The sequence below is a fragment of the Spermophilus citellus genome (genome assembly GCF_964194105.1).
Source record: "Spermophilus citellus genome assembly, chromosome: 11".
NCBI classification, from domain to species: domain Eukaryota; kingdom Metazoa; phylum Chordata; class Mammalia; order Rodentia; family Sciuridae; genus Spermophilus; species Spermophilus citellus.
The window spans coordinates 32,499,061-32,514,077 of NC_138192.1; the positions used below are offsets into that span (position 1 = coordinate 32,499,061).

Here is a 15,017-nt window from a genome sequence, read left to right on the forward strand (position 1 = left end):
AATCAGCCAAGGATATGACATGTGTATGAGTATGCACATGTAAAAAAGCATGAATAAGAGTGTTTGTACATGGTGGGGGGATGTTCTTTACTATTCTTTCAGAATGAATTATATACCACATGTTCAGGAAAGCAGGAATGAGGACAAAAATGAAAACTACTTAGACAGTTGTTATAGTCTTTTCTTTCTGTTATATCTGAAGTCATTTGGGGAAGACCCCTCCTTCACCACTTCCCATCTGCCTAAGTCCATGGTGTTTTCAGGCTTAGGGTTTAAATCTCTGTGCGACCACCAAAACTTTAGACCAAACTCTGACTTTCTTGAATTCATTTCTTTTTCATTTGTTACATGGAATAATAATAACTATTTCAAATCACTGTCACTGTCACAGTCCTGATGCTAGTGTCAACTTGTCCCTCATGGGAATTGGGGCAGGATTCTTAGAGTCTGAGTCAAGAAACAGAGACTGTGAACCCTCAGTCAGGGGTATCCTCAGATGCCAGCAGAGGCTTTCATTGACTGAAGTGTCATGCATAAACACATAAAAACCTTGCACAAGGCTTGGCATAGAATAGACACCCAAAAGAACTCATGTTCCTCTTTGAATGAGTTTTTCAGATGAAAATCAATGATTCCACTTCTGAGGCCATTTGGGGGGTAAGAAAGAATTAGTTACCTGGAAGGCACAATGTCCTGGGCAGGGTCCTTACCTCTGCACAGGTGGGACTCCCCAAGTAGAAGTTGTTGTACCGCACACGCCCACTCAGTAATAAAACAAAACTCCCCATTTGATAGTCTCTGTGCATGAAATAAATGTTGTTACTGTGTCTTCATGACTTTGCATTGTGGCCAGCGCCTGAAGTTACTCAAGAGCCAGTTATGCCATTTGTTAATGATTTTAGAAAGTGGTTCAGGAAATCATCTCCAATTGACCATCATTTATATTTTAATTTAAGGAAATGCCTGAAGCACTCACTAATTGCTGTATTTTCTGCACTTGGCAGACCATATGGGTCTGATAGATACTAGGAAACACATGACCTTGGAGTATGGGTACAGTTCTGACTAAGCTGTAACTTTCACATCATTAAACCTTAGAAATCATCACTCTGAACCCTGAAAATATTTTGGAATGTTTACTAAGTGAGGTGCATAATATTAGACATAATTTTAGAGTTGGCTATTAAATACTTTTTTGGATCAGCACCCTGTTATGTGGATATGTTTGTACTGTGGGTCAAATACCCCCCAGACCACTCCTTGTAATGTATTTTTTAAAGTGTACCAGAACTGCCATTTACAGTAGTGTTTCCTTTGACATTATCTTCATAAGTAACATTTAGGGGAAAAATGTGTTTAGGAAGACCATATATAGATAGAGGTAATGGCTGTCTTGATGGTCAAAATTTTGATTCATATTTCAAAATATCCCACAATTATTGTCTTGTACTTATTCTTCACAAGCATTCCCACTCTCCACACAACCACAAGACAGACAATCCACCTTCTTTCCCATCTCCCTGCTATTGGTATACTCTTTTCTCTAGTAAAAGTATTTATTTTTCTCTTGTCCTTCTGGATAATTTTTATGTGGTCTTCAAGACCCCAAATTCAGGTTTTATGTCCCCTGGCAAAACTTCTCTGATTTCCTTATCGTCCCATGTGGGTAAATTCCTGCCCTGCAGTTCTCTTTTCTGTCATAGTCTGCTTATTGCTCTGAGTTGGTTGCTAGACCGTGGGTGTCTTGGGAGAAAGCACATCTTGCTTCTCTGGCAGGTACTCATAACAGTGTTCCTGGCACAACATAATGGATGTTGACCTTCTGACTATGGCATGTTGATGGAGGACCTGCTCTGGCTGACCCCTGCACAGAAGGCTACAGAGATGAAAAAAAAAATGGCATAAGCTCTTTTTGAGAGAGAGAAATAGTGGCTTTCAGCAGCATTTCAGCCAACTTAGCAGCAAGCCACAACTTGTGACCCAATATTTCTGTATATTTGCATCACTCCCAGTATCAGTGGTTATGGAAACTTTAAAAGAATGTTCAAACACACAGTGCTTTTTACAAATATTTTAAAATTTTAAGTGTCATGATCAAAAATGTCTATATCCAAAAGCAATTGCATCATCAAAAATGAACATAAACTTTACAAAGCTGCCTCATCCTAAATTCTTTAACGACTAATTACTATGTTGAGACCTAATGACTATTGCCTTCAAATCTCATAAATCATATACATATAAGAGAAGAGAATTTCTTAAGTGTATGTGAGCTTTAATTGGGTCTCAGAAGAAAGCAAAACAGATCTTCAGTAGTTGGCGAAATCTCTAAGCACATACAGCATCAGCCAGTCTCTCCCAGGGAATTTTGTTGACTAATACTTTTATACATCCTGTGAAAGCTGAATATTTTTTCATTTTTTAATTTTAATGTATTTTATATGACAGAAAAATGCACCACAATTCATATTACACATATAGATCACAATTTTTCATATCTCTGGTTATACACAAAGGAGAGTCACAGAATTCATGTCTTCATACATGTACTTAGGGTAATGTTGTCCATCTCATTCCACTGTCTTTCCTACCCCCATGCCCCCCTTCCTTCTCCTCCCTCCCCTTTTCCCCTTTGCCTTATCTAGAGATGAAAGCGAAATTTAAAGAATGGACCTGAACAGAGGAACTTGTTTAGATTTACCTATGTATGTCAACTGAAAAATAAAAATTAAAGAAATTCCTAATTGTATAATTCAATCTATTTTTCTCTTTTATTGAAAAAAAAAAGCTGCTATTTCATGAAGCAGGCAAAAGGGAAGTGGGTCAGAACAGAGTGCCATGGAAAAGTGGTAATTGGTCTGCCTTCCCTGGCAGTAATGGGACTCTTTTTCTATGCAAATGTCTGTTGAGTTAAAGGTAAGACAGGTTGTGGGATATTTTGTGCTAACGTAAACAGAAGTGCTGAAATAGAAGAAGATAATTGTTCCTTATTAAAGTGCTTAGAATAAGGCTGAATAAAGTAAACTAGAACCTATAGGCTGCATAGGCTGGAGGATTTAGTACCTGCTTATTACTTCCTCTGAGAGTCTTCAAGGTTGTTTTTGAATAAGAAATGAATTGAGCCCTAGAAAACCATCATAGTTGAGTGGATCTGGGAATGCTCAGCGCTTTGTGGTTACTGATTCATGAGAAATTCTCAAATAGCTAAGAATATGTTCTTTAGGATAGCTGATTCTTTTCTTTCCAATCTGTCCTCACCTTGCCCAAGATAGAAACTATGGAGAACAACCTTAATGTTTGCATTTGCAGAGGAAAATGACTTTATCTTTCACAGAGTTAGCATTTTTTAAAGCACAAAATGTGTCTTTTGCCAAAAAAGTATAAGAATATTAAACTTTTAAAACATTTGAAATCATCTGAGAGCATTTTGTTAAAATTTAACTTGACAAAGACTGAATATACTGAAGGTGCACAAATTGATAACTTCTCATGTATGCATATTGTGTCATGATTATCAGAATCAAATTAATTAACACAGCCATTGCCATCTATGCTGCACATTTAATCTCCAAAACTTGTCATCTTCATATTTTCCTCACTCTCTTCCCTTAGCAACCATCATTCTTCCTTCTGCTTCTGTGAGTTCCACCTTTGCAATCCATATAAAAATGTACAAGTGGGATCCCATGATGTCTTTCTGTGTCCATCTGGCTTACTCTACTTAGGACAATTTTACCAAAGGATCATGCATATTGTAAATGGAAGGATTTCCTTCATTTTTATAATTCAATAATATCACAATGTATACAATATACTACATTTTATTTATTTATTATTCCTCAATGTACACATATTTTTCCCCAAAATTTGAGCTAACTGAATCATGCTGAAATGAACACAGGAGTATAGCTGTCCCTTTGCGATGCTGGTTTTATTCCTTTTGGAAATATATCCAGAAACGGGAATGCCAGATCACATGGTGGCTCCATTTTTAATTTCTGTACAAACATTCACACTATTTTTCATAAAGCCTGTACCAGTCTACATTCCCTTGTACAGTGTGTAAGAATTCCCTTTTATTGACACCTTTGCCAATACTTGATCTTTTTTCTTTTTGGTTATAGACATCCAAAAAGTGTTAGGTGGTACCCATAGTGGTTTTCATTTGCTTCTCTGATGAACAGTGATGTTAAATACATTTTCACATCTGTATGTCTTCATACAGCTCATCTGTATGTCTTCTTTGGAAAAATCTCTATTTAGGTCATTTGTTGTTGTTGTTGTTGTTGTTGTTGTTGTTGTTTTTAACCTGGTAGTATTTGTTTTTGCTGTTGAAGTGTATGTGTTCCTTATATATTCTGAATATTAGCCCATTATCTGATATATTACATTCAAATATTTTTACCATTTTGTAGGTCACCTTTTAATTTTATTGATTGTTTTATTTGCTGTGCAGAAACTTCTTAGTTTGGTTTAGTTCTACTTGTTAAATTTTATTTTTGTTTTCTATGCTTTGGTGTCATATTCAGAAATCATTGCCAAGACCATTATGAAGGAGTGTTCCCTCCATGTTCTCTTCTAATTGTACAATTTTAGATTTACATTGAGGTCTTTTGTCCACTTGAAGTTAAATTTTGTGCGATTCAATTTTATTCTTTTTTATGGGAATATCTAGTTTTCCCAAGAACAATATCTGAAGAAACTCTGCTTTACTTTTTTTTTATTCTGTTCCATTGGTCTATGTGTCTGTTGTAGTACTACTACCATGCTAGTTTGATTACTATTGTTCTGCAATATAGTTTGAAAATAGCAAGTGTGATGTCTTTAGCTTAGTTTTTTCTCAAGATTGCCTTCCCTCTTCAGGGTCTCTGATATTCCATTTCCTAATGTGAAGAGTTGAAAAAAAAAAAAAAAAAAAATATATATATATATATATATATATATATATATATATATATATATTTAGTTCAAGGTGTGAAGTGCCATGACCAGCATGGCCAAACTAGCAGGTTCTGGTGAAGGATGATGGGAGAATGGAAGAAATAAGATTTATGAACTCAAATTATGAAATAAACAGCTGGGATTGGGTGGAGTGCTGCTCTCTGGTGGAGAAGCAGGTCTAAAGAATTATACCAGCAAACTTTATTATATATGTTTCATTAATCAGATTAAAGACTATTCAAGCATTATTCTTTGTATTCATGAAAGTTACAGAGTTACAAAATTATGCAGCTATTTCTTCAGTTACATTCTACAATTGCAATATGCAATGTTAGGACCATTGTAAAGCTCTCAAGAAAGTCCATTGTTTAAAGTTACTATTATGCTGGCAGGTTCAGGAGCTGCTGAACTGGTGAAACATTGTGGTTGTCTTAGCAAGAAATAAAAACAAACAACCTTCCAAATGAAAGTGGAATGTTGAACAGGAAAGCCAACTGGGATGAAATTTGTGTACTAAGCCAGGGAGTGTAGCTCCATCCAGAAAGTTCAGACAAATTTTAACAGAATGTGACTACCTTCCCTTTGAAGAAGATTACTTATCATTATGTTTAAGTCCTTTTTAAAAAAAAAAACATATAGATTTTCTATTCCTGTTTTTTTTTAAGTGGCATTGATTATATCTATGTTTAGTTCTAAACAAATGATATGGATTTTGCCTGAAAACATTTTAAAAAGAAGAAAAATCAGCTAGATATAACTTGAGTGTACTAACATTAATACAACCACTTAAAATTGTTATGAGGTACTTACTGTTGATAAAAGTTCATTCCATTATAAACATATGTACTCCAAGAGCATTTTTGGAAAAAAGGACCCAACAGGAGCTCAAATCAGATTGATTTTTAATTTCCAGATCGTGAACATCTTATCTCTGCTCATATGCACATTATAAAATAACAGGTGACTTTTATATGGTAGTGGTGTTAATGTATATTAAGAAAAGAAAATTTTTAAAAAAGATTGAGATCAAATAAGAGATAACATTGGTAACAATGTGTTAACAAAATTCTAATGCACTCCTGGTCAGGACAGTTAATTTACTTTTGTGTTTATTAGGTTTATAGACAGCCCATTCCTTCTGTCCACTGTCTATGGGACTATAAATTGCAGTGCTTACCATTGGTGCAAGTCTGTGTAAGTGCATAGGGCTGGGAAACACTAGGGAGAAGATGGAAGTAGAAAATGAAGCAAGTAAGGAGGCAGAGGAGGGTCCAAGGACAGGGGTATTAGTTTTGGGATTGAGGATTCTTCAGAGACAAGGGGACTTGGAAATGCTGGGCAGGAGGCTAAGTGACCTCCTAAATCTCCAGAGGGCAGACTCTTAGCTTCCTGACCAAGCAGCTAAAGAAGATGCTGCAGAAGGTGATTAATTCATTCCTCACCCCAATCCTGGGCCCTTCTCATCTCACCCTCTTTCCTCACATAGGACTTATTCAGAAAAGTTATGGATTGAATTTTCTTCTATTAGGATTCTGGAAAAATGTGTTAGTGAGTGGTTTCAGAATATTGTGTTGGGGTACTTTGAGAGGCATGGATTTCATCAGAATTTCTAAGAAAATAAGAAATACTGGATGGTAGAAGAATTAGTTGAAGCATTTTCACCTCAAATTAGGACACTAGAGATGCTTGAGAACACTGTTAGGGAGATTGTCTCTGTTGAGATTACTGGTACCTAAGAGGAATGATTGTGAAGTTCATGTCAGTAAGGATGTATAAAATGAAAGTAATTTCTAAAATGGAAAAATATGTAAATAATACCTGTGAAAGCATAAATTACCCTAACAGTAGGATAGAAAGGGAGTCCAAATAGCCTGAAGAATGCGGTATTTATCACCATGCCTAGCACATAATTATCCCACACTGATTCTCTTTATTGGGTCAAATTAAATATTAAAACACTCAGATTCTTAGAATTAGAAGAAGCCAGAAAAAACAGAGTTAGCTATATAAAGCTTTGCCTGTTGACTGACTGTCTTGGGTGATGGTGGTATAGCCCTAAATCATTTTGTTCCATTTAGTTTTAGATTACTTTAAAATTTCATTTCACATTTATGCACTCTGAAATTCCAGAAGGAGAATTAAAAAAATATTTAAAAGAGAGAGGGGCGGGGGGAGAAAGAAAAAGAAAATTCTACTGCTTGTGTAAGCTCTAATATAAGTCATGGACCTATTGTTTACTTATGAGCCATTGTTGTCTGGTGGTAGTTTAGGAAAAATGTGAGAAAGTCAAACCATATTTCTGAAGCATGACAGACTAAACGGATCAGGAAGAATCACCTTAATGCTTCTTGGACCAAACTTGAGTAAATGTATTTTTCTGCCCAATGGCCACAGCTTATAACACTGTTCCTTGATTGCAAGGTTTCCTTTCCCTATTTATGTTTAGAAAAAGAGCTTTTGGCATCTGTCTGTAAGGTCTCCAATTACACCAGAGCCTAAGACCCTCAGAGTGGAAAACAGAAAATTCCACTTTAACCAATCATGTTTGGAGAGAGGGTAAAATAAAGATCATTTATGATAAAGTAGTCATTCTACAAATGTTTGTTCTTCCCCACATTAGTTTTCTCATACAGAATGATTTTCAGATTTTTTAAAATATGATCCATAGTAATTATTTTGCATTTTGATGTATTATTTCCTATTCCTCCCTCCCTCCATCCCTCCCTCTCTCTTTTTCTCCTTCCTTCCCTTGCGAAACTAATTCCCTTCTTGTCCTTAATAAGTCTCTTGGGACTCTCATATTTCTTTTTCAATTCTGTTCCATTTTGTAAGAGATATTGATTGAGAAGCATTAAATCGATTTCCTGACCTCCGGTGGATAATGAACAGTTATTTGAAAAACACTATTCTAGTGAAATTTGAATGTCCTCATGGGCCACAAAGGGTTAAAGTTAGTCACTGTACCCTAACCATACCACAGTACAATTATCAGAGGCATTATATATCAACAGATGAGAAACCTAAGGACTTCTCCTCTTCTTTCTTAATCGAAAAGGATGAAGAGATACAGGAAGTTCTAAGAAATTAACAGAGTAAAAAGAGGTCTTTACTGTCTCTTACTAGAATTTCTTACAATCTAATCACAAATCAAGCTCAAGATTGGTTTGGTTTTCAAACTGGCTTTTTAATTACTGATAACACACCATACACACATGCTTTAAATTTGCTATTTGAACCATGATGAATACATGTAATATATTTTAAAAGTTCAAATTGTGGAAAGATTGAAACATGAGTCCCTAGAAAATTGATATAACCAGTTAAAAGACAGTCTGATCATGGCTCTGCATTTTGTAATTACTATTCTTAATTCTAATTTATATATATATATATTTTTTTCTTTCAAGGAAGTTTACAGGTTCGCTATCAGCTAGGCAAGGAAGAAACACATGTATTCACCATCGATGTAGAGAACTTTGCCAATAGAAAGATGCACCACCTGAAGATTAACCGAGAGGGGAGAGAGCTTGCCATTCAGGTATTTGCTTCCATTCTTTTTATTCTTCCAAGGCACCGTGGCTCCTCAATCAAGCTATTCTGAGCTTCTGACCTAAGCCAAGTGCAGAGCCAGGTGCTGGGAATAGCAAAATCCAGCACACTTGGCCTCAGCCTTGGACCAACTCTCAGAGTGGCTCTCAGAGGATGTACTCTCACTTCCTGCTACCATCAGCATGACCTGGGATGACGTCAGCAATGTGAAATCTTGAGCCTCACATGTAGATCTATGTACTTAGAAACTATTCCAGAGGGGTAAGCAGCAGGTAACTCTAACATCTGTTTGAATTTGATAACCTCAAGTAGATTATAGTGGGGAACACAGGTCAAGAGAACTCATAAAATGTGGCAAGAGCTATGGGGGAAGTGAGCACAGGTGACATAGGAGCACAGAGGAGGGCTCAGGTCACAATAGGCATCAGTACTTACCTCCTGTTTAATCATCTGTTTTGCTGCTGTGACTGACAGATCTGACCAGAACGACTGTAGAAGAGGAAAGGTTTATTTAGGAGCTCATGGTAATTTCAGAGGTCCTAGTCCATAAGTGGCAGGCTCTATTCCTCAGAGCTCAAGGTGAGGAACAGAACATCATGGTGAAAGGATGTGGCAAAGGGACTCAGCTCACAGGATGATCAGGAAGCAGAGAGAAAACTCTACTCTCCATATACAAAATATGTACCCCTTAGCCATGCTCCCAATGAACCACTTCCTCCGGCCACACCCCACCTCCTTCAGTCACCACCCAGTTAATCCCATCAGGGATCAATTCACTGATCACATTAAGGCTACAAACTAGTCACTTCTCCTCCAAAGCTTCTTGCACTGACTGTCTCACACATGAGCTTTTAAGGGACACCACATCCAAACCATAACACCTCCTAGTGGAAGTTAGGAGAAAAACAAGCCTTGAAAGTTGAATAGCAATTGACTAGTTCGAGTAGGGAGAGAGGAGGGCTCAGGAAGGGGGTTCACATGAGTACTAGTAGAGCTGTCTGAAAGAGCATAGCGTATCTTTATATGTAGGGCAGACATTAGGTGAGGGCAGGTCTCAGTAGAGAAGAGGCAGAGTCTAGACTATCCCGTTTTCTAATAATAACCTCAAAGGAGCCCTAAAATCTAACAATCACTCCATATTGTTTTAATCTATCCATTCTCCTGTTTTTATATCTGGCCAGTTTAAAATCTTTCTCCTTATAATAATAACAATTGCAATTTCATCTCCTCTACTTTACTTTCTTCTTTTTGAACAATATAGCATTCAGGAGAGAATATCCATACTCTTTCAGTAGCATATTATGCACCTACTTGCACCTGACTTTTGCTCTCTCCTTCCTGTTGCTGAATTTGAATGGTTCATGATTCTATTGAAGGTCTGACCTGCTATCAGTGGGACAGATGTCATAGCCTGCTCACAAAACTCACTTTAGCATTCTGTTCTCTTTCTATACCTTTTTACTATTTTTCCAGCTCTATTAGATGGCTCCCCAAAGCATAACACAGGCAATTATCACATGCATTAACAACCAAAACAAAATAAACAATCAAACAAAAATCTTTCTGTGTCAATGGAAGAAATATCTCATACCTGATTTCATAGACTGTCCCATTTTTTTCTCTTATTTTATTGCCCAAATTTTTTTTTTAGAAATGTTGCTTAGGGCTGGGAATGTGGCTCAGGCGGTAGCGCGCTTGTCTGGCATGCGTGCGGCCCGGGTTCGATCCTCAGCACCACATACCAACAAAGATGTTGTGTCCGCCGAGAACTAAAAAATAAATATTAAAAATTCTCTCTCTCTCTCTCTCCTCTCTCACTCTCTCTTTAAAAAAAAAAAGAAAAAAAAAGAAACGTTGCTTATATACTTAGCTTTCAAATTATCCATTCCTTTTCCTTAAACCCACACAAATGAGATTTCTCCCCTGTGCTGCACCAAAATTGTACTTCTCAAATCACCAATGGCCTTATCCTGCAGAACCCAGTGAGCATGAATTTTTACTTTTCCTCTCAGTACCGTTGACACAATGATTTCTCTCCACCCTTGGGACTTAACTGAGCTCTCAATTGCTTGAAGGATACCCCTCTTGCCTGTTCTGCCTCTGTTGTTCATTCTTGTTTCTCATCGGTTTTCCCCCATCTGTTCAAAATCTATCCGCTAGAGCACAACAGGACTTATTTTCAGATTCATTCTGTTTTGTCGTTACACTTACTCCTCAGCTCATCTCATTCAATTTCCCATTTTAAAAATGTCATGTCTATGCTGATGAATTAATCCCAACTGCATACCTAGCTCCATTTCTGGCAGATTGAAACCTGTCTCTTTGACTTTAACCTTAAGCTCTCTACTATCCTAGCCAGCTTTAACTGTTTTCTCTTATCACCTAATGCTATCCAACATACACAATGGAATTTACCTACTTGTAGAACTTTCTCTCTGGTCTCTTTTCCTATAAAATGTAAGTTTCATAAAAATGGGGATTTTTATATGCTGTCATTATCAAAAAAAAAAAAAACCAACATTACCAAGCAGTGCTTGACATATGAAAGTTCTAAATAAATATTTGTGAAATACATGGATGAATTTTGCAGGACTGAAGAAAGGTCCCATGTGAAGGAGATTGAATTGACCTTATCTTGAAGGGAAGGGAAACCACTGGATTTTATGAATGGGAATAGCATGGCCAAATTTCCACTTTCATGGCTTCCCTGTGATCATTGGATAGAAATATGGACATATTTGGGAGTGTGGACACATAAATCAGAGACCAGTCAGGAAAAGATCATGGGAGCCATGGAGAGAAAGATCTGAGAAAGTTCATGGAAATAGTGTTGGTAATATTGGGTGAACTATTGTCTGTAGAATATAGGAAAAGAATGACTATTAATTATCTGAAGTAAATGGAAGTTCAAGAATAATAGCCCCAAATGGTGCAGCCAATGTGGAAAGCAGTTTGAAGATTCCTTGGAAATTTGGGAATGAAACCACCTTTTGACCTAGCTATTCTAGTCCTTGGCAGTGTATACCCAAACAACTTAAAAACATCATACTACAGGGACACAGCCATATCAATGTTTATTGCAGCACAATTCACAATATCTAAACTGTGGAACAAACCTAAATGCCCTTCAGTAGATGAATGGATAAAGAAAATGTGGCATATATACACAATGAAATATTACTCAGCAATAAAAGGGAATAAAATAATGGCATTTGTAGGTAATTGGATGGAGTTGGAGAATATAATGCTAAGTGAAGTAAGCCAATATCAACAAAACAAATGCTGAATGTTTTCTCTGATATAAGGAAGCTGATTCATAGTGGGGTTGGGAGGAGGAGCAAAGGAGGATTAAACAAACTCTAGATAAGGAATAGGGGTGGGAGGGGAAGAGAGGGGACATGGAGATAGGAAAGATGGTGGAATGAAATGGACATCATTACCCTAAGTACAAGTATGAAGACACGAATGGTGTGAATATACCTTGTATATGACCAGAGATATAAAAAATTGTGTTCTATATGTGTAATATGAGCTGTAATACATTCTGCTGTCATATATAACAAATTAGAATAAAAAATTAAAAAAAAAACTAATTGCCAAGTATATGGTACAAGTAAATCCAGAGTTATCAGAATTTAATTGATTTACTCCTAGTATTTACTCCTGAAATAAGTAGAGGGAAAATCTCCGAGCAGTTTTGGATTGGGAACAAACTGGGTTAAGAAAGGAATAGTAATGTTGACTTCTGACTTTTTTTTTTGACTGAGATCCCCATTGAAAAAGTAGGGGGTGTTCTCTTGAACATTTGAACATAGGTCCATTTTATCCTCCTTTATATTCTCTTTTTCCTTTTCCACAAATACAGATATGATGATGAGAGATTCATTTCATTCCCTCTTCCATCTAAATAATTTGTACTCATTAAGAAGCACATATTAGATGAAAACACATTATTTTCAAAGTACTGAGGTAGCATAAAGAAGTAGAGGAAAAGACTTTTGCTTTTAAGTAATTCTAATGGCATAGAACCATAACACACATATGTCCCTGTCACTCTTATCTCCCTCACCCATTCTAGAGCTCTTCCTGTTCTACCCACTAGAATAAGCCCTTTAGTGAATACGTAGAGAAGCATTATATCCCCTGCCCCACTCCCAATCCTGTGGAGGAGGTCTCATGTACTACTCAAAACCTGCTAGAGAAAAGGGGACAGCTATTACCATAGGCAGCCAGCTAGATTAGATTCCCCCAAAATACCTCACCTTGACTTGCTCTTTGTCTCATCTACTATGTTCTTTATGACCATAGGAAGGAAAGCATGGGACCCGGGCTTGCCACCAAGAACAAGAACTCTTGGCAATGATATTGAGACTCGGAATTGGCTATTTATTTTTGTTTGTTTGTTTGTTTGTTAGGTCTGGGCAGTGCTAGGATTTCATACATGCTAGGCAAACACTTTATTATTGGCTCTGTCCCTATCCCTGTCTAGAATATTTTAAGGCTCCCTATTTTAAGGCTCAGATGCAAATCCCACCCCATGCCCTGATGGTGAAGGTGAACTTTAGTGCCATTATTTAAAATGTACTGATAATATTTTACAGATGAGGTCAGTTTCACCAAAGGTCAACAGAACACAAAGGATGGAGCATTGTTTTAAAACTAACTCTTTAATTCATTCCTTTGAGAGATGAAGATCCTGAGGTTAAGAAGCAACCCTAGAGGGACACAGGCTCAAGTGTGAATTCATGCTCTAACATTGTACTCTGTGAACTTAGACAAGTTACTCATCTTTCTGACCTTGAGTCTACTTATATGTGTATGTCTACAACTGTATCCGTCTTCTCTCTATATATAAGGATGAATGCAACCAGGCTGAGTCAGTTCTTGTAAAGATTATATGGAAAAAAATGAATCTCAAGGACCACACATATAGCCTGGCATCTACAGCTTGCTCAAAAAAAGATTTTTTCCATTATCCTCCTTTTCCCATTTATTTAATGACTTGACAAGGTCACTGAGTGTTCTTGGTTGGTTCTGAGATTGGTGGAGCCTCTCTAAGTTACATTGAAAACTTTAAACTCTAGGTTTAAAAGACTATGGTACTTTGCCTATTGTAAATACAGAGCAAAATAATACTAAATAATAAAATAGACATAAGGAAGTATGACAAAAATGATGCATTTCCCATTAACTCAAAATTTCTTAGTCCTTATCATAGATACTGGAGTCTTATAAAGAAATATTTGTGTACACTCTCCCCCCCTTTTATTTTACTTTCGCCCTTTGCATTTACTTTTTCTTGGATAGGTAACCCAATACCTCAACCAGTATTATGGTTTGAATCTGGAATATCCTCTGCCAAAGTTCATGGTTTTTTAAGCAGGATCCACATTGTAGGTTTTAGGCAAAAATGGGGGCGCTGATATCACAAGTGAATTGATCTCTTTGCTGGGTTAATGCATTGGTAGTTGAATGGACAACTGGGAGATGAATATATGCAGGTGGGACATGGATGGAGGAAGTAGGTCACTAGAGATGTGGCTTCAACTGTGTCTCTCCCTGGCACTTTCCACTCTCTCCTTGTTGGCTGCCATGAACTGACAGCTTTCCTCTGTCTTCCTCCACAATGCTTCTGCCTTGGAACTAGCCAACCATATACTGAACCTATGAAACTGTGAGCCAAAACAAAATTTTTCTCATCCAAGTTATTCTTCTCAGGTATTTTGGTCACAGTAACAGAAAGCTGACTAACACACAGTACCAACGTACAGGTGCCCTTCCTCTATGCCAAGATGGGAACCATCCCCCAAGGCATTCACAGTGCATTAGTAATGCGAAGAATGCTTTGAGTCAGCCCACTTCCTCTCCCACCTTTTACAGACACTCATTTCACTAAAAGCCTCTTTGAGTATCACTTACCCACTTCTCTCCTTCATTCGTCATCTGGTTAAAGTGCTAAGGAGCAGGCAGAAAAACAGTAGGACAGGAATGACTCTGGTACTTGAACAATTGGCTCTTCCATGTGTGGCATTTGAGCAGAGGGTCATTGTCCCTGGAATTGCTTATAGATACTAGCCCTCTGGGGCCTGGTGAGGAGGTGAAGAGCAGACACCAGAGGAATCTCAACTCAGCCTACAGTTCTGAAAATCCTGCTATTACCCATTAAGTGGCAGGACATTGTGGTTTACTTTAGCCGTTCTGCTACCTGATTTCCTGTCCTAGTAGAAAGGGGAGCCCCCCCAAAAAAAATTAAAAAGAGGCAGGAAAAAACGCTACATTAGGATAGGAAGAAAAATCCTCTGGGTCAAGAGCTGAAGCCAAACCCATGAGCATTAAACAGATGAAGGATGGGGACCAAGAGTACTGAATACCTTGTGTTGTAGCTAAAGGTATGGGGGGCAATAGAGATACTCTTGTTTTATGATAAACTTCATAGCCCACCGGCTAGAAGAGGAAGTAATACAGGATGTTCTGTGTAATGCTGCAAACTTTGCCAATTGCTGTGCTATGACCTACAAAATACATGT

At 37.3% G+C, this 15,017-nt stretch overlaps 1 protein-coding gene across 2 annotated transcripts in view; it reads left to right on the forward strand.

The window, feature by feature from the left end:
- The window catches only part of CNTNAP5 (contactin associated protein family member 5), a gene marked incomplete at both ends in the record, with an annotated part of 785,818 nt that overhangs the window by 719,670 nt on the left and 51,131 nt on the right, over positions 1–15,017 (forward strand). For both annotated transcript variants that reach the window (XM_081262143.1, XM_081262144.1), the window contains one exon: positions 8,353–8,479. In XM_081262143.1, coding sequence (XP_081118269.1) covers positions 8,353–8,479 — 127 coding nt within the window. The remainder of the gene's footprint in view (positions 1–8,352; positions 8,480–15,017) is intronic.